The 24460-nt window shown below is 38.2% G+C and overlaps 1 protein-coding gene across 2 annotated transcripts in view; it reads right to left on the bottom strand.

The window, feature by feature from the left end:
- DCLK1 (doublecortin like kinase 1) overlaps positions 1-24460 on the bottom strand; it is a 187690-nt gene that overhangs the window by 145079 nt on the left and 18151 nt on the right. For both annotated transcript variants that reach the window (XM_058184772.1, XM_058184773.1), the window contains exon 3: positions 20968-21314. In XM_058184772.1, the coding sequence (XP_058040755.1) occupies positions 20968-21314 (347 nt within the window). The remainder of the gene's footprint in view (positions 1-20967; positions 21315-24460) is intronic.

Genomic DNA, 24460 nt, shown 5'->3' on the forward strand with positions numbered 1-24460 from the left:
AATGTACCGTTTCCCCAAAAATACCACCTACCCTGAAAGTAAGTCCTAGCTTGATTTTTACACATGTACCAAATATAAACCCTACCCCCAAAATAAGTCCTAATTAAGATCCCGCCCACTCGAGTGCGTGGGTACAAATTAAGCTAGGGTAGGGATAGGGGTGTGGAGCTGCTCTACTACCGTGATGGTGAACCTATGGCACGCGTGCCACAAGTGGCATGTGGAGCTATATTTGTGGGCATGCGAATGTTGCCCTAGCTCAGCTCCAGCGCGCATATGCATGTGGCCAGCTGATTTTCAGGCCTTCCAGGCCCACCAGAAGTTGGGAAATGGGCCATTTCCGACCTATGGAGGGGTGGAAGGCTGTTTTTGCCCTCCCCAGGCTCCAAGAAAGCCTCTAGAGCCTGGGAAGGGCAAAAAATGGGTCTACAAGGCCCACCGGTAACCTTTTTACTGTCACGTGCCAAAAGCGAGGGAAGTGGGGGGGTCGCACACGCATGCATGCGGGGTGCGGGGGCATTGAATTATGGGGTGTGGCATGCACGCGCATGACTCCCCCCACACTCTCCCTGCTTTTGGCATATGACAGCAAAAAGGTTAGCTATCACTGTCCTACTACTTACCTTTGGACAGTTGTAGCCAGGCCTCGCACACCGCAACACCTGCCTTTATTTATTTATTTATTATTCATACTTTTATACCGCCCTATCTCCCTAGGGACTCAGGGCGGTGTACAGCCATATAAAAACACATAAATATACAAAGTAAAACATTAATCTAAAAAACTTATTATATAGGCCAAATATTTAAAATATAAATATAAATAATAAAACCCAATTTAAAACCAAATTTAAAATTTAAACATTTAAAATTTAAAAAAATCTAGTCCAGTCCTGCGCAGATAAATAGATGTGTCTTAAGCTCGCGGCGGAAGGTTCGAAGGTCTGGAAGTTGACGAAGTCCTGGGGGAAGCTCGTTCCAGAGGGTGGGAGCCCCCACAGAAAAGGCCCTTCCCCTGGGCGTCGCCAGTCGGCACTGCCTGGCCGACAGCACCCTGAGGAGTCCCTCCCTGTGAGAGCGCACGGGCCGGTGGGAGGCATTCGGTGGCAGAAGACGGTCCCGTAAGTAACCCGGCCCTATGACATCCCATTTCTTCTGCAGCCAGAAAGGCTGGCAAGGCTTTCCTGAAAGCCTCTGAAACTGATAACCGAGCTCCGGATCGATCCAGAGCTCTGTTATCGGCTGCAGAGGCCTTTAGGAAAGTCTTACCAGCCGCAGAAAAAGTTCCTGAAGGCCTCTGACAGAGAAAAGGAGGCCAGGGGTGATGCACGCAAGTGAGGTTAGTCAGTGGATGACATCCCCCAAAAATAAGACCTGGTGCCTTTTTGGGGAGATAAAAAAAATATAAGACAGGGACTTATTTTTGGGAAAACATGGTACTATACTACAATTATCAGTTATAGGGCATAAAAAGATGGAAAAATTGAAGTATTTTGTTTCCTTTCTTATTTTATAGGTGAAAAAAAGGTTTGCTGCTGGGAAAGGTATCTTAACATTATAATAACTCATTATAATATATAATGAGACTTTACATTTTTCAAATAATTTTACAGTATATAACATCATTTGAAATTACTTTTTAAAATGAGGTTCCTTTCAATTTATTAATCCTGGATATAAATTTCTGAAACAAAGTAAAAGTCATATTATTAGCAAATTACATTAATTCTGCAAAATAGATACATAGTCGAGCACTTTCCCTTTGAAGATATCGCTCCTCAGGCTTTTTATGCATAAATTTTACATTGGGCCTCCAATTAAAAGAACCAGACATAACTCTACCCAAACTGCTAGCAATGCAGAGTCATAAATATTGCAGATACAAACTTCTATTCATTAAGGTAAGTCTCTGTGATCAAAATATCACTTTCCATCTGCCTAGAAGACAATTAAGAGCAGAAAACTATATTTCTTCTGTGTATTCAAAGAAATTTTCTAGATAGTAGTTAAGAATTCTTTATTAACTACAGTACAGCTGATTTGACGTTAAAATGGTTAGATGTCCATACATCAAATGAACCTCAAGTCTACTAGTACAGCAGTCTGTAAAAATGATCCAGCAATTTTGGACGAAAAAAGACAGGGAAATATTCTCGTAATTTACATACAGGGATCAAATTGTCTATAGTATTAGCATTAGTTTTGTAAATATACTGAGATAATATATTTATGCATTCCATTTTTTGTTAAGCTTTTAAAGTTCTGAATCCTTCTAAACAAACATTCTCTCTCTTCTGTACAAAATTTTCAAGTGCAGTTTAATATTAAGGCAAATCTTGTTTTTTATTTATTCACCATTAAGTAATTTTCTAAAATATCAACAGTTTTAAATAAGATGCAAGCATTCATAGTTTCTTCTTCCATTTTCAGCAAATTTTCCCACAGCTGATATTGTGTAAATTTTATTTTAAAATTTTAAAATAAAACCAATTTTAAAAATGGTTACTAAGCGAGTGCTGAATTAGTGGAATGGCTTAATAGAACAGACCCTTGCATACTTCCTTCTTTGTAACAAACAAAAGCACCACAGTCCAGTAAGTTACTTAATATTTCATCTATTTAAAGATTCACAATTCCTAAAACCAAGAATTACAAGTTTTGGAAATTAACAAAGCTCAAACTAGCAGTTATGAAGTGATTCAAAATCGATTTATAGATTAAACATTAGCTACAATTGGGGAAAGGTGAAGAGACAGATCAAAAAGGATTTAATTTTCTAAACACTTGCCTAAAAATAGATTCTAAGCTAAATTAAACTGAAGCACTTTTTCTTCCTTGCTCTCACTTCAAGATCAATTTACGCATGCTTGCTTGATCTACTACAATATTGCAACGAAGTTAGAGGGCAATTTAGAAGAGTTTCCAGCAATGCCTCATAGAGAACAAACTTATGAAACTAGGACACTAAGGCAATAAAATATAGTTGTAATCAAGAGTCACTATATGCACTACATTCAAAATGAAGCATACAACTCACCCTTCTAAACATCTTTTAATTAAAGGAAGCATGTGTGGGCTTCCAATTCTCATTAGGGCTTTGGAGTTACGTCTCTTACTAGCTGATTTTAAAAGAGATTCCTTACTCCCAGCCTCACACAAACAAACAAAAATTAGCTTCCATTGGTAGAGCTGTGACGGAGGGAATGGGGCAGTTCAAAATTCAGAACCTGGGTTTGTATCTCATGTATATCAAATACATGATGAGCTTTTTATTTAAATGTATTTGATACATATATGATCCAAATTTCACAATATGTAATTAACATGTGTTTTATCCCCTAGCTTATTGTAGGGCCAATTTTAAGAAGCCAAAACCAAAAAGATTCCTAGCCAACAGAAGCTTTATAATGAAGCTTCCTTATCTTCTAGAAGAGACATTTTTTTATTTCCTTTTATTTATCTGAGATGTTGAAAAATTAAGGCGGTTCTGAATGATTCTTCTTCTTTAGCTTCTTCTTTTTCCTGTATCTTGTTCAGAAGTTTGAAGAAGAAAAGATAATCAGCTATATAAAAGATGGTAGAATGCTCAAGGAGAAGGACTAAAGCTAAAGTGTCATTAAATTTTGATATTTATTCCCAATTTATTTGATTTTGCTACAAAGCAGCTGTCATATTCTTTTCCTAAAAGTCTTCATTTCAGTACTAACTGGACTATTGTCAAGCAAACAGAGTCTGAAGCATAACTGTCAAAACTTATTTGTATTGTAAGGACATAGTTGCAAAATATGAATACCAGTAGTGGTTCCACTTACCTTCGCTACTGGTTCGGAACTGTAAGCACGCGCGCGACGCTTCTGCACATGCACAGACCCTTCTGCGCATGCGCAGAGTGTCTGTGATGATGTCCGGGCAGGTGGGCGGAACCTCCTGCCGCCACTACCAGTTTGCCTGAACCGGGGCGAACCGGTAGAAACCCACCACTGATCAATACAGATAATAGAAAATTAAGGCAAATGTATTTGTATACTGAAAGATTTATTCTTCCCCAGAGGCTAGCTTGGTGTCAGTATTTCATACCAAGGGGGTCACATTCTAAATAGTTTCTTCAACTTCGTTAGAACAGTGTAATGATGCTGCATGTTAAGTGTTAGGCATCTACCCACCAAGAAAGCTATAAAATTGTCTGATCATACAAATTATTCCCTATTGATGGGGTCAAACTGCACTAGCTTTCTCCCTACTCTAAACCAAAGCAAATATTAAAATAGACAAGCCTAGAAAACACAAAGTCAGATATTTGTGTTAATATAGACTCCCTAAAGTCAAACTCAGTTTCAGGTTACCACATAGCTATTTCCATTTTGTTTTGTTGGCCACAGTAGACAAGTGTGTTGCCATCACTACCTTCTAAAATTTACTTTAGATTTCAAATACTAACCAGAAACTGATAAATGGTTATTTTTAAAAGAAAATAGTTGGCATATGCAATGTTGACCCAGTCTTTTTAATAATTTTACATTTTCCTTACTTTTAAATCTAACCTACCATAACAAAGTCAATTCAGCTGTTAATAGATTATAAATTATAAATGGAATTAATCTTAATTGTGCAATAACAATCATATGTGCTGGCAACATTATAAATTTATAGTTTTCCCATGCAAAGTTATAGAAAGCAATATTGATTTAATTATGAAGCATAATTTCAATGAACCAAAGCAATATTAAAATTGATTCCTAACAATCATTATTATATTAAAAAAAAAAAAAGCATTATGACTGATCTCAGTGTAACCTAGGTCTCACTTGAGTAAGTTAAATATTGAATTTAAATACAGGATTCACATCTTTTACAATTGTCAATCTCCACTCAGGCTGCATGCAACACAATCCCCAGCACACATTTCTGTCTTATACAAATTCAGCCAATGGCTCCTTGAGATGTATCAGATCAGTCAAAACTCCTCAATGCTTATTTACCAAGCAAATAACAGAAAATAGGCTTATACCCTGTCAAAAATGTTCTAAATATTTTACATTTTTAATCAGATTTTACTCCTGGCAACTACTTGCATAAGTCCATAGAATTTGGACTTTACATAAATAGTTTGTCGTTGATTCTTCCTATAACTAGAATGTGTGAGTTGTCAAGGTCATGCAGTTGGTTTTCTGCCTAAAGCAGAAACAGAACTTCTCTGCTCATTGTCTAGTATCTTAACCATTAGACCAAATTGACTCTCTTTTTCCTTTGAGTCAAATTTATTTATTTATTATTTATTTATTTTATTTGATTTTTATACCGCCCTTCTCCCGAAGGACTCAGGGCGGTGTACAGGCAAGATAAAACCAGCAATACAAATATACAAGTTAAAATATCATTTAAAAAACTTATTTAAAATTAGCCTGAAATTAAATTACCATAAACTAAAAACCCCGTTTAAAAATTAATAAAATTTCCCATTAAAAATCCAATTTAGGCCAGCCCCGCGCGAATAAAGAGATGTGTCTTTAGTTTGCGACGGAATGTCCGAAGGTCAGGTATTTGATGTAGACCTGGGGGAAGCTCGTTCCAGAGTGTGGGAGCCCCCACAGAGAAGGCCCTTCCCCTGGGGGCCGCCAGCCGACATTGTTTGGCGGACGGCACCCTGAGAAGTCCCTCTCTATGGGAGCGTACGGGTCGGTGGGAGGCATGTGGTAACAGCAGGCGGTCCCGTAAGTACCCAGGTCCTAAGCCATGGAGCGCTTTAAAGGTCGTAACCAACACCTTAAAGTGCACTCGGAAGGCCACAGGCAGCCAGTGCAGTCTGCGCAGGAGCGGTGTTACATGGGAGCTACGAGTAGCTCCCTCTATCACCCGCGCAGCTGCATTCTGGACTAACTGGAGCCTCCGAGCGCACTTCAAGGGGAGCCCCATATAGAGAGCATTACAGTAATCCAAGCGAGAGGTAACGAGCGCATGAGTGACTGTGCATAAGGCATCTCGATCAAGGAAGGGGCGCAACTGCCGAACCAGGCGAACCTGGTGGAAGGCCCTCCTGGAGACGGCCGTCAGATGATCTTCAAACGACAGCCGATCATCCAGGAGGACACCTAAGTTGCGCACCCTATCCTTTGGGGCCAATAATTCGCCTCCAACAGCCAGCTGTGGCTGCAGCTGACTGAATCGGGATGCCGGCATCCACAGCCACTCCGTCTTGGAGGGATTAAGCTTGAGCCTGTTTCTCCCCATCCAGACCCGTACGGCTTCCAAACACCGGGACAGCACTTCAACAACTTCATTGGGGTGGCCCGGGGTGGAAAAGTACAGCTGGGTATCATCAGCGTACTGCTGGTATCTCACCCCGAAACCACTGATGATCTCACCCAGCGGCTTCATGTAGATGTTGAACAGCAGGGGCGAGAGAATCGACTTGGTAACACAGTTGTCTGAGGCCCCTCGCGGTCGACCTCTGCCCCCCTGTCAACACCGTCTGCGACCGGTCGGAGAGATAGGAGGAGAACCACCGATATACGGTGCCTCCCACTCCCAATCCCCCCAACCGGTGCAGCAAGATACCATGGTCGATGGTATCGAACGCCGCTGAGAGGTCTAATAGGACCAGGGCAGAGGAATTTGACTCTTAGCAACTTCAAGGACAAGTGCATTCAGACTGCTAGGCAACTTTTTCAGACATAGTGTGCCGCTGCCTTCTTTCTAGAGCTGAGTGTGTGACTGGCCAATCACTCAGCAAGCTTCCATACCTAGGGTAGAACTAAAATTCCTTTACCACTAAAGCAGGGGTGTCAAACTCATGGCCCGTGGGCCGGATGCATCACGTGCTGGCTACCCCACCCTTAGTTTAGCAAAGGGGAAAAAAGTCACGTGATGATGTGAGTTTGACACCCCTGCACTAGAGCAAACCGGGTCTTATGTTCCATGCTACAAGCTATAGATCACGATTCAAAAAAACATTCTATACATTATTTTTCTCTGAGAAATTAGATTATGCCATACATCATCCCCGTTCTGTCCTGTTATACCGAATACAGAATTTCAGTCCACTGTGGAAACCTTCTATGAAATTAATCAATTTGGGACAGTTTCATTTTCACAATTTTTACACTTGAAATTTTTAGGGGCGTTAATTGTTATTTGAATATAGGCTTTTGGATATATTTGTTTAATTGGGGCCGTTGAGTAATATTAAAATCTCCCATTATTTAATAGTGCCAAGAATCAAACTATTGGGTAGCAGAAGCAACCTTGCAATCCTTTGTGCTGCAAAATCTAGTTCCTTAGCAACCACTGAAGACAACTGTGTTACCAAGGAAATCTGTAAGACATTTATCAAATGTAGAAGAGAAAAGCAACAGCATAGAAAACCACACATGCAGATCTTCTAAGCTCATCTTTTTTTTTTTTTGCATGCAGTTTAATTATTCTAATCTATTAACAAAAATCATGTTGGGTCAATGAAAGATATTTTTGACCTACTAAAAGTTTTATTTTATAATAAACATCCCCTAATATTAAATTACACATATATAGACACAAATTTTATCTCTTCCAGCATCTGAACTCAGTGCAGCTTTAGATGTAAATTAAAAATCGAACAACTTTAAGGTGCATGGACTTCAACTCCCAGAATTTCTTTAGCTAGCAGTTGAAGTCCAAGCTTCTTAAAGCTGCTGACATGGAGAAACAGTGCCTTAAAAACGACTTTGCCATATTTAATGGAATTTCTGGCTTCTAACAGGCAATCTCTCCCTATATTTGAAAGCTCTTTTTTGGAGTTTCCAGTTATAAGTTATATAAATTACCAACACATGGCAATATAGCGATATAGAAAAATGTTAACTCTTTTCTACCATGCAGGATCACCTGGATTTTTGCAACCTAAAGATATTAAGATGATTTTTTTAAAAAAAGTAACCTTTCACTACTGCTGCCTATTACCAAAGAATTCATCTCATGTTAATTTGCCCTGCAACCCTTGTTGTCTTTTAGACAATATATATACACACATACTGTATATATGTGCAACGTGTCCAAAGGTTCAATGCCCTATTGAAAAATGCTGTCAAGCTTTGCTGGGTTCTGTTGCTGAAAGCGTACAAATAGGGGCTTCAATGATATAATGCATATTATGCGTTAGGCGTAGCATATGTGTAGTTGGATCATGAGGAAGGCTGAGGGCCAAAGAATTGAGGCCTTTGAACTATGGTGCTGGAGAAGACTCCTGTGAGTCCCTTGGACTGCAAAGTGATCAAACCGGAGAATCTCCTAGAGGAGATCAACCCTGACTGCTCTTTAGAAGGCCAGATCCTGAAGATGAACCTCAAATACTTTGGCCACCTAATGAGAAGGAAGGACTCACTGGAGAAGAGCCTAATGCTGGGAAAGATTGAGGGCAAAAGAAGAAGGGGATGGCAGAAAATCAGGTGGCTGGATGGAGTTACTGAAGCAGTCTGCATGAGCCTAAATGGACTCCGGGGGATGGTAGAGGATAGGAAGGCCTGGAGGAATGTTGTCCATCGGGTTGCGATGGGTCGGATACAACTTCGCGACTAACAACAATGTATAGCCAGTCAATTGTGATATAGTCAATAAATGATAAATAGCACTTTGTGAAGCAGTCAGTACTTAAATGCTATTGCTCAAACCACTAACAGATACACACATTTTTATTAGAGATGTTTTTGTGTTTGTGTGTGCATGTGTGTGTAGGTAGGCATAGCATATTCTTTTACTACGTGTCTCATTTATCTCTACCACTATGAATGAACAGAGCAGGGTATTCCTACTGTTCCAATCTTGTACTAAAGAATACGTTAAGCCTGGGAGAACTTTTAACAATCCCCGCATCTGGACAAATATAACTGAAAATATGCTGGTGCTGCTGAAACAGTGGGTGGAACTTAGCTTAACCTTTACACACAGTAAAGGTTGATTTTTTTTAAGGTTAGACAAATTCACTTTGTATTGTGTACTCTCGTATGCCGCTCAGAATCATGTACATTGGAGTGATCTATAATACTAGATCTACAGCAGCAGCAACTTTCACTACCAAAGGACAGCTTTTACTATACTACCTGCACTATAAGATATGTCTTAACATCAAAAATAAACACAGTTCACAGAACTTTTCATCAAGGAAACTGGAAATATTTTCCCAGTATCTGAAATTCTGAAAAACGTCTAGAACAGGGGTGTCAAATTCGTGTCATCACAGCTTTGTCATGTGACGTATCACGACTTTTCCTCCTTCGCTAAATGGTGCGACAGTTCTGTTCTAGAATGTGAAGTAAAGCCATGGGAAGAGGGAGTCAGAGACAAATTTGCAGAAAGTCAAGCATGGATCCAAACCATTGGGTTACCATAAAAAGTCAATCTCCTTTCGTAAATGCAGAACCCTGGACTGTGGACAAGCTATCCAGAACAAGCATAACTAATGGTGAATGAAGCATAACTATTGCCTCTTGTGTCTTAAAAACCATGGTTTGATTAATGTAAATCAAGCTACCTTCACTGTTTTTCACATGCATATTTGCTTGTAGCCATTTAGTCTAAACTGATCTCAATTAATGGTTTGGTAGGAAAAATAAAGTATTTGTGCTGCTTTTTTTATGGAAGCATTACAGAGAAAGCCAAATCACAACAAAATTGGTAAGGCATTCCTAGAACACATTAAAGTTCAAACTTTTCACCAAGGTAGTAAAAGCAGCAGTATCAAGCTGACATTGTAAAACCGCCCTTTAATTGACTCCATCTCTTAGCAATTTCCATGTCAGATTGCTTTCAACAACCACGTCCAAGCCATGCTGACTCCGAGAATACAAATCTCCAAGGAAGCACAAATCACATACATTTGAAGTCTCAAGCTTCAGAGCTGACTAGGCATTTCTAGCAATATTTTAAATGCATTCCTTCCTGAAGATAGTTTTCTGGACTCCTCTAGAAGTTTTCCAGCATTTTACCAGGGGGAAAAAAAGATGTTGACATTAAGAAATATCTCTGAAATACATGGTTGTAACAGTTGAAGTGAATAATAATCCATTTTGTACAGGAAGTTGGATGAAATCATCTCTCTTCTATACAGGAATTATTCTCCTTCACTATCTGAAGTTATTGCTCTGGATGCTGAGGTGCTCTTAAACATTAAGTTGCAAATGCAGCAGACTGTCATATCAGATTTACTCACATGTGGACTCACCTAGCGGCTGTCATTTTTTTCCTTAGTGATTTATATAATGTTTTCAATATGCATCTCTTTCAAATAAAGTTTGGAAATTAAAATGTTGCAAAATGCTTCTTTTCAAATTGTAAAGGACACAGTGTCTCTTCTGAAGGAGACACGTTGGCTGACATCTCATTTTAAGTCAGTTACAGGGAATGTTATTTATTTTAACCTATAACGGGCCTAGAAAATTGACAAATGAATCTCTACTTCAAATTCTATCTTATAAAGAAAGAAATAGGATCTTTTTCTTCATATTCTCAACAGTGTAAAATGCATTCATAATCTTTCTTACTCAGCCATATTTCTGATAACTAAGTAAGATTCTTGTTTCAGTGGCTACTTTTTAAAAATGTCTTCTGTTCGTCTTCCATTTTCCTATATTTTCCCTAAATTATATTTTAACTTCTTCTTCTTCTTTTTTTTTTTGAATAGCAGGACTTCTATAGCCAAAATGTAATCAATGGCCTTGCATAAGCTAACTTTATGTACTAGGTTTTTTGAGAGAAAATTGACAAGTAATCTACTTTTTCTTTAAATCAAATAGACATTAGAGATTTCTCTAAGAACTTCTCACAGATTGCAACAAAACTCTGGGCACATCTTGCTTATTTTCATCAACAGAGCAGGCCATTAGTACTCTTGGAAGTCTACAATTATCATTACAAGCAAACTGGAAGCAAAGGAACTTTAATCTTTTAAAGATCAGAAAAGGCCCCAAGAATTGTCCTTTTGGCTGCATTTTGCGCCAGCTATAGTTTCCAAATTCACTTCAAGGATAGCCCTAGGTCAGGGGTTGGCAGCCTTAAACACTCAAAGAGCCACAAAGGTCCTAACCGGAAGCCCCCCATTCAATTCTGGAGCCGACCAGAAGTCCGGTTCCCACACCATAGAGTCTCCTCCTAGCATGGCATCCTTTTTCCTCTGCTGACTGGAAGTCCAGTTCCACCACCATAGAATGTCCTCCTAGCGCGGCATTCTTTTTCCTATGCCGACTGGAAATCTGGTTTCCCCCCATCATAGTGTTTCCTCCTAGCAGAGTGTCCTTTTTCCTCTACCTGTCCTAACCAAAAGCCCTATCAATTGTGGAGCCGACCGGCGACAGGGAGCTGCAGCAGAGGGATGAAAGAGCCACATGTGGCTTCAGAGCCATGGGTTGCTGACCCCTGCCCTAGGTAGATTGTGTTGCAATAATCCAAGAGTGAAATGACCAAGGCTTAAGTGACTGAGTGCAGGGACTCTTCATCCAGGAAAAAGTGCAACTGGTATACAACATGACATTGGACAAAGACTCTCCTAGCCACATTTTCTACTTGCTTTTTAAGTATTCTTCATATTGCTCTTATTCCCTATTTCATCTGTGAAGTGCTAGAATGTCTTGTATAAATGCCACTTTCCTTCCACTATGTAGGACACTTCAGTGTCATTCAGTGTTGTTCAGTTTTTTTGCAGGGATTTCTGTTTATTGGGACACCATAAACTATTTAAAACAAATCACTAAATTCATTTTGATTTGCATTTTGAAATGCTATGTGATAATGCAACTTGGATTTGATTATACCGGGGAAAATGAGAAATTTATCCTTACTCACAATTTACATATTCTTAAATATGAATACTGCTGAATTCAAGAAGATTGACTTCTTTCTGACTGCACTTATATAAAACTACAATATGTTAAAAGAAAGAGTAACAAGATTTCTTTAGCTTTTTATAGCATTCATAGAACTGTACAGTGGGGTAAAAAAGTATTTAGTCAGCCACCAGTTGTGCAAGTTCTCCCACTGAAAAAGATGAGAGGGGCCTGTAATTGTCATCATAGGTATACCTCAACTAGGAGAGACAACATGAGAAAACACATACAGAAAATCACATTGTCTGATTTGTAACGAATTTATTTGCAAATTATGGTGGAAAATAAGTATTTGGTCAATATCAAAAGTTCATCTCAATACTTTGTTATATATCCTTTGTTGGCAATTACAGAGGTCAAACGTTTTCTGTACGTCTTCACAAGGTTTTCACACACTGTTGCTGGTATGTTGGCCCATTCCTCCATGCAGATCTCCTCAACAGCAGTGATGTTTTGGGGCTGTCGCTGGGCAACACGGATTTTCAACTCCCTCCAAAGGTTTTCTATGGGGTTGAGATCTGGTGACTGGCTAGGCCACTCCAGGACCTTGAAATGCTTCTTACGGAGCCACTCCTTCATTGCCCAGGCGGTGTGTTTAGGATCATTGTCATGCTGAAAGACCCAGCCAGGTTTCATCTTCAATGCCCTTGCTGATGGAAGGAGGTTTGCACTCAAAATCTCACGATACATGGCCCCATTCATTCTTTCCTTTACACAGATCAGTCGTCCTGGTCCCTTTGCAGAGAAACAGCCCCACAGCATGAAGTTGCCACCCCCATGCTTTACAGTAGGTATGGTGTTCTTTGGATGCAACTCAGCATTCTCTCTCCTCCAAACATGACAAGTTGAGTTTCTACCAAACAGTTCTACTTTGGTTTCATCTGACCATATGACATTCTCCCAATCCTCTTCTGCATCATCCAAATGCTCTCTAGCAAACTTCAGATGGGCCCGGACATGTACTAGCTTAAGCAGGGGGACATGTCTGGCACTGCAGGATCTGAGTCCCTGGCGGTGTAGTGTGTTACTGATGGTAGCCTTTGTTACGTTGGTCCCAGCTCTCTGTAGGTCATTCACTAGGTCCCCATGTGTGGTTCTGGGATATTTGCTCACCGTTCTTGTGATCATTTTGACCCCACGGGGTGAGATCTTGCATGGAGCCCCAGATCGAGGGAGATTATGAGTGGTCTTGTATGTCTTCCATTTTCTAATTATTCCTCCCACAGTTGATTTCTTCACACCAAGCTGCTTGCCTGTTGCAGATTCAGTCTTCCCAGCCTGGTGCAGGTCTACAATTTTGTTTCTGGTGTCCTTCGACAGCTCTTTGGTCTTCACCATAGTGGAGTTTGGAGTGTGACTGTTTGAGGTTGTGGACAGGTGTCTTTGATACTGATAACAAGTTCAAACAGGTACCATTAATACAGGTAATGAGTGGAGAACAGAGGAGCCTCTTAAAGTAGAAGTTACAGGTCTGTGAGAGCCAGAAATCTTGCTTGTTTGTTGGTGACCAAATACTTATTTTCCACCATAATTTGCAAATAAATTCGTTACAAATCAGACAATGTGATTTTCTGGATGTGTTTTCTCATGTTGTCTCTCCTAGTTGAGGTATACCTATGATAACAATTACAGGCCCCTCTCATCTTTTTCAGTGGGAGAACTTGCACAACTGGTGGCTGACTAAATACTTTTTTACCCCACTGTATTTTGGCTGTAACAACATTCTCTCTGGCCATTAATTGTCATTATTCCCAAAGTTGGGAAGAATGTTAAGGCAGTTTTATGAACATTTTTGCCCCATCTTAATTGTAGGGCATGGTTTATTATAATATATATAATCATGGTCTTAAGTCTTGATCCAAAACATTTTGCTACCAAATTGACTTTACTTGGAAAGGATCCATTCAAATGTTAGCCCAAAGCATAGAATGACACATCTCTTCACCAATCCCACATATTCCCATATGATCCATTATCTGTTATAAAAACTAGTTTGGTGTAGCAGTTAATGCATCAGGCTAGAAACTGGGAGACAGTGAGTTACAGTCACACCTTGGGCACGAAGTCAGCTAAGTGACTTGGGCCAGTCACTTTCTCTCATCCTTGGGATGGAGGCACTGGTAAACCACTTCTGAAAAATCTTGCCAAGAAAACTGCAGGGAACTGTAGAAACTTATCCAGGCAATCTCTGAGATTTGGACAAGATTGAATGATAGGAAACAAGTTATCTATTATATACAGCATTGATTATGTGACATCAAGTTAACTCAACTTTTAGTATTGCGTTAACTCTTAGCAGCCGCTGTCACTGTAAATCAGTCCATCCAAATTGCTGCTGGTCATCCATTAATGGTTTGGAAAGAACCACCATGTTCAGGTCAAATGGCATTTGTATGATACCTATATACAAACCAACCCTAATAGAATATAGAAAAGAAAAAAAAGAAAGATTTTCCCAATATCATTTACAGCAGAGCTTATTGGGGATTTTTTTCTTTTCTTAAGAGAATAAAGAATAAAATACTGTAAATATATTAAGCTTCATCTGGGTTTTTTTTTAAAATCCACTATCTCTAAACCCAAGATGTTGAGTCCTCTCTCATAATATTTCCACCTTGGCTGCTGCTACCCTCGGAAGTTATTTTTTTAAGTGTGGCTTTAGATATAAAACATTGCCTCCCTTTATCTATTATTTTCCAATAAACATGTTGTTTCATCAGAAGGGAAAATAAATCAGATTTGGGTTCCAGTAATGACATAGAAATCTTATTACTGCCTAAATCAGAACTCTTCTCCATCTAGACCAGCGGTGCCAAACTCGCTGCCCATGGGCCGGATGCGTCACGTACTGGCCCCGCCCCACCTTGTTTAGTGAAGGAACAAAAAGTCCCAATACATCACGTGACACCACTATGAAGGTGCGAGTTTGACACCCCTTATCTAAACCAATAGAATCTCCTCTGACTAGCCTTATCTCCAGGTCTCCCTTGCTGAATTATTATTTCAGCTGTTAATGTCAAATGATTTGAATTGCTTGCACTCCAAGTATCTCCTTTAATGTTTGGTCACTCACCAATACAGTTCAAATATTGTTCTGATTTTTAAAAAAGCAGTGCTGGAAGGAAAACAAGAAAGAAGCTATCTTGCACTTACTTTCTCTTTTTGCGCTTAATATTTGATCAATGTGTTAAACAGCAATTAAATATAATTTAGTATGTTTATCTATTTAATAATATTGAGAGTACCAATAGACTACAGACAACTTACAATTTCCTTTAATGCTTACCAAGTCGTAGGAATGTTTCGTATATGAGCTGAAAGCATAGAGACAGAAATGCAGTTCTGTACTTCATGAACAAATGTCTTTTCAAACTGATTTGCAAATTTTGTTCATAATTTAGCATTTATTTATTTTGTAACCTGGAGTCACATACACTAATTTTCCCAAGCTGGTGGCTATTTTTCACTAAAACTGATCTATGATCAGTTAATATATATATTGGGGATGACGACAGCCAATAGCACATAATATCTTGCCAGATTGTTTAAACACAACACAAAACTCTTGTTACACACTAAGTCATAAATTATCCAGGACTTAATTATTGGAAGGATCACTTTTTATATTATAGGGAATTTATAACCCATTTTTCAATTTAGAGAGAGATCATGTTGAGCCTTTATCAGCATAGAAAAGCACCACAATGAACAAGTGCATTTCTTCCAAGGTCATCTCACTTATCTGAAGTTCAAAGAGAATAAGCTTTTTAGGCCACCATGTTGTGTCGCAGAATGTTATGCTCAATAAGAGACATATTTTGCCAATAAGTGTTGTCTTTTTTTCCCTTATTTTTTTAAGTGTGGCTTTAGATATAAAACATTGCCTCCCTTTATCTATTATTTTCCAATAAACATGTTGTTTCATCAGAAGGGAAAATAAATCAGATTTGGGTTCCAGTAATGACATAGAAATCTTATTACTGCCTAAATCAGAACTCTTCTCCATCTAGACCAGCGGTGCCAAACTCGCTGCCCATGGGCCGGATGCGTCATGTACTGGCCCCGCCCCACCTTGTTTAGTGAAGGAACAAAAAGTCCCAATACATCACGTGACACCACTATGAAGGTGCGAGTTTGACACCCCTTATCTAAACCAATAGAATCTCCTCTGACTAGCCTTATCTCCAGGTCTCCCTTGCTGAATTATTATTTCAGCTGTTAATGTCAAATGATTTGAATTGCTTGCACTCCAAGTATCTCCTTTAATGTTTGGTCACTCACCAATACAGTTCAAATATTGTTCTGATTTTTAAAAAAGCAGTGCTGGAAGGAAAACAAGAAAGAAGCTATCTTGCACTTACTTTCTCTTTTTGCGCTTAATATTTGATCAATGTGTTAAACAGCAATTAAATATAATTTAGTATGTTTATCTATTTAATAATATTGAGAGTACCAATAGACTACAGACACCTTACAATTTCCTTTAATGCTTACCAAGTCGTAGGAATGTTTCGTATATGAGCTGAAAGCATAGAGACAGAAATGCAGTTCTGTACTTCATGAACAAATGTCTTTTCAAACTGATTCGCAAATTTTGTTCATAATTTAGCATTTATTTATTTTGTAACCTGGAGTCACATACACTAATTTTCCCAAGCTGGTGGCTATTTTTCACTAAAACTGATCTATGATCAGTTAATATATGTATTGGGGATGACGACAGCCAATAGCACACAATATCTTGCCAGATTGTTTAAACACAACACAAAACTCTTGTTACACACTAAGTCATAAATTATCCAGGACTTAATTATTGGAAGGATCACTTTTTATATTATAGGGAATTTATAACCCATCTTTCAATTTAGAGAGAGATCATGTTGAGCCTTTATCAGCATAGAAAAGCACCACAATGAATAAGTGCATTTCTTCCAAGGTCATCTCACTTATCTGAAGTTCAAAGAGAATAAGCTTTTTAGGCCACCATGCTGTGTCGCAGAATGTTATGCTCAATAAGAGACATATTTTGCCAATAAGTGTTGTCTTTTTTTTTCTTATTTTTAAGAATGCTTTATTCATGATTCATGCATGCAGCTGTCCTTTTTCTGTCCTACTGCAGGAAGATAACTCAGCACATGGGGTAGCTTTACATTTTGCCCTTAGTCATCTCATTTTTTTAAATCCCTTTTTCTCTGCAACACACACCACAATCACAATACATGGCACAAGGAAAAGGTTCCTATTGGCATTAAAACATGGATTTTAAAAAAGTATGTTTTTACAGCCTGTGTAGATTTTGAGATTTGGGAAATAAAACTACTGAGGAACAGGGACAGAAAAATTAATTGTCATATATCAGACCTAGTTCAACTTTAGAAAATGTAATTTATATGCTACAGAGTTCACATAGAGTTCACTCCACTAGACCTTTGCTAGATTAGTTGACCATAGATTTTGTTCTTTTCCCATCATCTTGAACTATGTTGTTGCTTCCTTGGAAGTTTTGTCCTAAAGGATAGTTGACTCTCTTGACTCTAAAGAACCATTCACAGTTAAAAAAGATAAGCTATTTATGGGTACATTTGTAAAGCAGTTCACATACATAATCTGAAAGAAGCCTGATTTGTTATTTCTGGTTTGAACTTTAGCCATATGTGTCTGTAGATTAATCAATAATGCCATCTCCTCTTTTAATCAAAAGCATGACTTACTACTCCATTTTTAGCCTTGGGGTCCTTCCAGTCTGTCAGCTTTAAGAAAAATGACTGTTTAACTCAAGTTGAAAAGACAATTAAAACAATTCAGACTGAGTTTGATTTTCCATTTGCTTGATGGAATATCTTGATATTATTATGCCCTAAAGCCTCAAAGGCAATACTTCCAAGCTGTGGTACTTAATAGAAAAATCAGATTCTTCATAAACAAAGAATTATGGATGTCAGGGCACCAAAATGTTCTATGGGATTTTGATGTATTCTGTTTCTTGTCCTGTCTATCATTTTTTTAACTTCATGACCTGTTGAAAGTCCACATTAAATCTTAGAAGCCAGTATTTCACACCGATTTGAATGTTTATTTCAAATTTCAAATTCAAATTTCAAGGCTATGGTAAAATTTACTGAAATTGTATTATTTAGTCTACAGATTCTGTTGTCAATTGGTTAGCAATGATATTAAATTGTTTAACTTTAAAGTTTAGATGAGAGATGGAAACAACAGTAGAAAAGGATCTTTTAATGATTTTTGACATTTACAAGTTCTAGAACTGAAATAAAAGTTGCTTTATGACCTCAGAATATTGATATATCTAACCATATTATTTTAACTGAATAATTGAGGATCAGGATTGTAAGAAGTGCAAACTGCCTGCATCTTTTTTTGGTATCCCTAGTATCCAACTAGGAGGATGGCAAAATGTTTGAGCATGTTTAAGAGTCATAAAAAATAAAGAATAAGAATAAAATATTTAAAGAAAAATATTAATGCCCGTTTTTCAGTAGCTTACCCCTCAGTAAGCCATGTGACATCCAGTGCAGCTCAAATTAATGGAAGTTACATACCCCTGGGTTGATAACTTATTTGTGCATTGAAAACTCAGAAGACATAAGGCCAATTATTATTAGTCATAATCAAACAGGTACTGCCAAAACACCGTAGAGGTCTCCTCAGGATCTGAATAATACTTATGAATGAAAATCTCAAGAAGAAGAAATGTTTTGGTCTCGCTCAATACTATTGCAGTGATGGTGAACCTTTTCATCACTTGTGCGGAAACACTGCGCGCATGTGCACACACTTCTCAGGGCCGCACTTCAGAAAAGCTGAACTTCCAGGTTCTAGTCTGCATGCATGTCTGACAATCAGCTGGCCAGTGTGCGTGCGCAGGCTGGTTTTCGGCACTGCCGGGCACACACAAAGGAGTTGCGCTCTGGAAAAGCTGAACTTCTGGGTTCTGGCGTGACAATCAGCTGGCCTACGCACATGCACACACCTGTTTTTGGCATTGCCGCGGACGCGCAGGACAGCTAATTGTTGCATGCACATGCGCAACAGAAACCTGGAAGACAAACAGGCAAGGCCGCATGTATGCAACATGGCTTCGCATGCCACTTTGGGCACGCGTGCCATAGGTTCACCCTCACGGTACTATTGGGTCCTTGAATTTTTAATTTGTGTTGACTTTATATTAATTTGTTCAAGTGGAAAGCTGTCTTATTACTATCCTTGCTACAACCACACCAGTATAGTTTTGGCTTTTTGTGGATTTTCTTGGCCATGTTTCCATAGTGTTTCAGATATGGAGTTGTGAATGAAACAAGCCTATTTTAGGGCCAAACTATCTGGAAAGCCCCCTCAGAGGAAAAGAAGAGGACAAAGACTACATAAGTATGGTGTTGCCCGCACTGAGGCTTCAAGGCTTATGGAGACTGTTCAGATAAGAACAGAAGAACCAGCCTCAACATGCTGCTGCCAGATCCATTTTCTTGGTTAGACATCTTATTTTGAATGTTACTTTGACTTCTTGATTTGAACTGCTGAGGTTCCAGAGCACTGTTTTTGTGTCTTGGAAACTTGAAGATGTGTGGATGGATGGCTAAAGAATTCTGGAAGTTGAAGTCCATAAAAATCAGTAAAAGAGAAAAATGTGGTTGGGATGCAAATATTTTTAGAACTCTTCAAAATGAAAATATATTTTGCACATATTGCCAGGGAAACAAAAGAATAGATTGTTGTTCTTGAAAAGGTTGTGAATAGTTAACAGAAACTTCATTTACTGCAATATAATGCAGCAAAGAACATGGAAGTATTACACTACAAACTTTGTTCTCAGATTTGTATTTAAAAGCAGATTATTTCTACTACAGGAGTTTTATTCTTTGCTCCTCATAAAACAAAAGTACATTTTCTATCAAGAACATTTTAAGGTATCTAAATCCAATCTAGGAAATCTGCAATATGGCATAGCAGATATTCCAGGGATTTTCTAGATGTTGTGCAAGAACCAGAAAGAGAAATTTAACTATATACAGAAGTGGAACAAATTTTTGGATTTATTATGGGTTTCTTCTATTTAATCATGCACAATATGAAAAACTAGAGTAAAAAACCCTATCCTAGTACTTTAAATGCTATGCAAGACATAAAATGATTCTGGCCAAGAATACAAAACATCAGTTACTTAATCCAGATAAAAATTATTGACTTTCGGTATGAATTCATCCAAGCTAACCAAACAGTTACTCCTGCTAAGGATAAAGTCACTGCCTAAAATTTCTGCTTGATAAATGCCTTTGTTTACTAACCAAACATAGCAATCTCTGTTAAAGACAAAGATATGTAAATGTCTCCCATTCCTTTGCCCGCTACAATTAAGAGCCTATTACTTCAGCAGGACTTAATAAAGAAGTAAGGTAATTATGTCTCAGGAGAAATGTTTTGCAGCTCAAGCAGGCAAAAAAATTGAAAGGTTTGGAAAACTAAGCTCTTGACTTTCATCTAAATTTATTTCCTTGGGGGGGGATGAAATTGACTATCCTGTAGCTACAAGCCCTGCTTATTTCTCACGGAGTTCAAGTTGAATGCAACTGCATGAACTGCCTTTCTACATAGTATTTATGAACTTATGGACCACTAGGGACAACAGACGTAGAGTTAGCAAAGAGACTTTGCATTTCAACCTCCTCTTTTGACTACTTTGCATGTTTATATATAGCATGTCTCCTATTGGATAGATAGATACTTTTAGGACTTTCATCCCTTCCTTCATCACTCACTTCTTCTGTTCCTGGCCTCTGTAGCTCAGATTTTCATTTAAGTGATTTTTTTCCTCCACAAATGGAGAAAAGCCAGAGTTGGTTTTTAGCTGTAGAAAGATTTAAGTAATTCAAGAATTACTTTCATGCAAACATCAGCCTCAAGGAAGGCTTTGGATACTTTTCTAAAACTTTAAAACTTATGCTCCTAATTTTAGTGGCTTTCTCTAGGTGGATCTGTTATCATAATGTTATTTTATTTACACATTACCAGGTGTTTAGGGGCTAAGAAGCACTAGTTTAGTAATTCCAAAATCTATGTTCCTATGTAATGTTTTATTTAATAGCTTAAAGAATTATCTTACCTGTTTCCCATCCAGTGTGTAAAGACGCTTAACAACTCCTGAATCAAGTTTGATGGCATCAGTAATATCAGTGAGAACCTGCTCAAATGAATGTGCTGTTTTTTTGTTAAGCAGAATCCGAACTGCTTTGCGTGGCTTCACACCACTCCTGATGATTGTGACCAGTTTAGGTCTAATGAAATCCTTGTTCTCCTTTGAATCTAAAGGGCTTCCTTTGGCCGTGGCTAGAGAGGGCACTGAACGGGAAGTTGAGGTGGTCTTAACATTTACGGACCAATTAGGATTTACATTCTTTGTGTACTCCAGCTTCTTAAAAGGCTCTATTGAACCACACACATAGCTCTCTCCTGAAAAAAAAGAGACAAAAGGATGGGTGGGTAGAAAGAATTACAAATCATTAACTCGAGCATATACAGTTCTTTCTATAATCATTCAAATCACTTCCTAAAGATTGACAGTGAAGACATGTTACTATTCTACACGAGTGGCCAAAATTGTGGAAACCTTTTGGGAAAAGTACATTTTTGAGGTCTGATGGCTAATAACACCACTTTTTTTGGGGAGGAGTTTCAACATAATCATATTCCACTGCTGGAATGGCCTGGGAATAGCCCAGACCTTAACCCAATTGAAAAATCTATGGAGCCGACTAAAGAAACTTGTTAATCAGAAGCGACCCAGCAATAAAAACCAGTTAACAGAAGCAAACATTCAATCTTGGTTTCACATTATAATAGCTGCAGAACTAAAAGACTTAGTTCACTCCATGGGAAGATGTTTTAAGGCTACATCATGCTAAACCTTCATGCTAAAGGTTACCCAACTAAGAATTAACTGACATGATGATAATTTTTGTATATCTCATTTTTTCTATGGTGATAATTTTTGTATATCTCATTTTTTTTCTACGTGTTTCACTTTTCTTCTTTATACTGTAACTGCTACTCTAATAGGAATCCTTCATAAAGTTATTGCATTACGTTCTTGATTAAATTATCTTTCCATTGATATATAATTTTATGGTAGTACTAAAAAAAAAGTGGTGTTATTAGCTAGTTTTAGAAAATACACTTTTCCCAAAAGGTTTCCACAATTTTGGCCACTACTGTAAAGTCATTACTTATCAGATTTGGGAAAATATGGTCTACTTGCACAATAAACTACACTTTGCCTAATCAGGAATAAAACACAGTTGTCATATTCATACAACTCTTAAGCCAATATGCAATAGACCACCTTATAGCTTAGTTTGTTGCATTAATTTAGTCATTTTCTAAATGGACATTTCGAAAAAGAAAATGAAGAGATTACAATAGTCAAAAGTTATGGAATTCCACTATTTGTGAGCAGAATATCCTGAAATGACTTTAGAGATCATATTGTCAGGTGCAAACAAGCAGGTTCATGGCTGAAGAGTTCAATTAGCTGTTTACTGGCTCAAGCTTATAACACAGGAATCTTCTCAGACTGACAGTTTGCACCTAGGTAAGACTAGATAAGGTACAACAGCATTCAAGGGGGTTTAGACTTTGCCCTCTTGTGACCATGCAGGGAATCCAGGCTAATTCCCCATCTGACTCCTCCCTCTGGCTCAACCATTTTCTCTTCCACACATATATACATATACAGCTCCGAAAAAGAAACTAACATTTCTAACATTTGTCTGATAGGAGGCAAATTGGAGGAGGATAGATAAAAAGACTGGAGCTACTGTTATTTCTTTTAATTTCTGTTATAGAATTATCTACAATGTTTGACAAAGAAAATCTATCTGCTTAGGAAACACATCCTTTAATGGAAAGAATGTTTTAGCCCCAATGCATTTACAAAAAAATAGACATTTAACACCTCTATTTCTGTAGTAGACTGAAGATTCTTTTTAAAGTACTTTGTTCTGGAAAAAATATAGTATATCTTAAGGGTCAAAAGACAAAGGACAGTAATGATTTGCAAATGATTAAACAGGACATATTCTCTTTAATCTACATTGCCATGTAATATTTTTAGTATCAACCACAAGGTCAGAAACCACAAAGTGTTCTTCCCTTGCATGCTGTTCCAAACTTCATTAACGTTCAAGCACTTTGTTTTTGGGTAAAAATGTTTCCTAAATGATGTGGTATTGATACCCTGCAGTGCTATTCAAGGCAATTAAATTGCACAATAGTGAACATCTTATTTTATCCCACTAAATGAAACTGTTTGCTATCACTAGATATATTGACAATACAATGGCTGAATTTAGGCTTCTTTTCAACACTTCTCAAAGTTTCCAAATGAAAGGATTATTTTTAATATTTGCTTTTATTATTAAATTTTGCTCAAGTGACCAAACAGCAGCCATTGGAAAAGGAATGTAAATGTATTCTAAAAACCCTGCTGGATAGCCACCTATGGCTAAATCACTGTAGATTCCTAAAATCCAATAATTGCCCTAACAGACTTAAGATTCTCCAACAGTACATGATGGATAAGTTGCAGAAAGAATCAGGCATTGTTTTTAAAGCAGATATAATTATCCCCTCTCAACTCTCATGTAAACATTGGACAAAAGACACCTAACAGAATCTTTCATTGGGGGACTGCACTTTTTAGGAATAGGAAGAATAGTTTATTCCATTGTGTATCAGTTATATGGGTTTATAGTATTGCTCCTCCCTTAATTTAATCCTACTCAAACAAGGGTCACCAGAAATTAATAATAGGGAGACAAAATTGCAAGCTTTCTTAAAAACATGATCAGAGGTCATGACTTGCTCTAGATCAGGGGTTCTCAACCTGTGGGTCGCGACCCCGTTGGGGGTTGAATGACGATTTTCCAGGGGTCACCTAAGACCATCGGAAATATGGGAAGTATACTTGCATGTCAAAGAATTGTGCTCCAATGATTGATTCCACAAGCCAGCTGCAGGCTCTTCAAATCGCTAGCCGAATTCGGCTTCAGCCGCGATGAATTAAAAAAGAGAGAAATCTTTGCTCTGATGTCTCCCTCTCAAGCCAGCTGCAATCACTCCCAATCGCTAGCCTAACCTGGCTTCAGGTGCCATAAACTTAATAGGGGAGGAGTCTCCCCTTTAATGCCTCCATCCTCAAGGCAATCGCAAGCAGTTCAGGTCTCTAGCCAATACGGCTTCAGGCGCGATAAATTCAAAACGAAAATAATTTTACGGTTGGGGTCGCCACATCATGGGGAATTGTATTAAAGGGGTCGCCACATTGTGGGGAATTGTATTAAAAGGGTCGCAGCACTATAAATGTTGAGAACCACTGCTCTAGATATTCCTCTTTGTTTTGCCTGCACAAGTTCAAAGGGAGAAGTCATGGTACTGCAAAGTTTGAGAAATCCTGCAAAATAGAAATTAAAATGTAATATCAAAAGTAAGAGGCACATTGATTTATTAGCCAATCTCAACTTCAATGAAGCCATTCATTTTATTTTAAGGAGGGACATATGCATTTACTTAGCCCTAAAGGTCTGTTTCAGAACTCCTGC

The sequence above is a fragment of the Ahaetulla prasina genome, chromosome 5 (assembly GCF_028640845.1).
Source record: "Ahaetulla prasina isolate Xishuangbanna chromosome 5, ASM2864084v1, whole genome shotgun sequence".
NCBI lineage: Eukaryota > Metazoa > Chordata > Lepidosauria > Squamata > Colubridae > Ahaetulla > Ahaetulla prasina.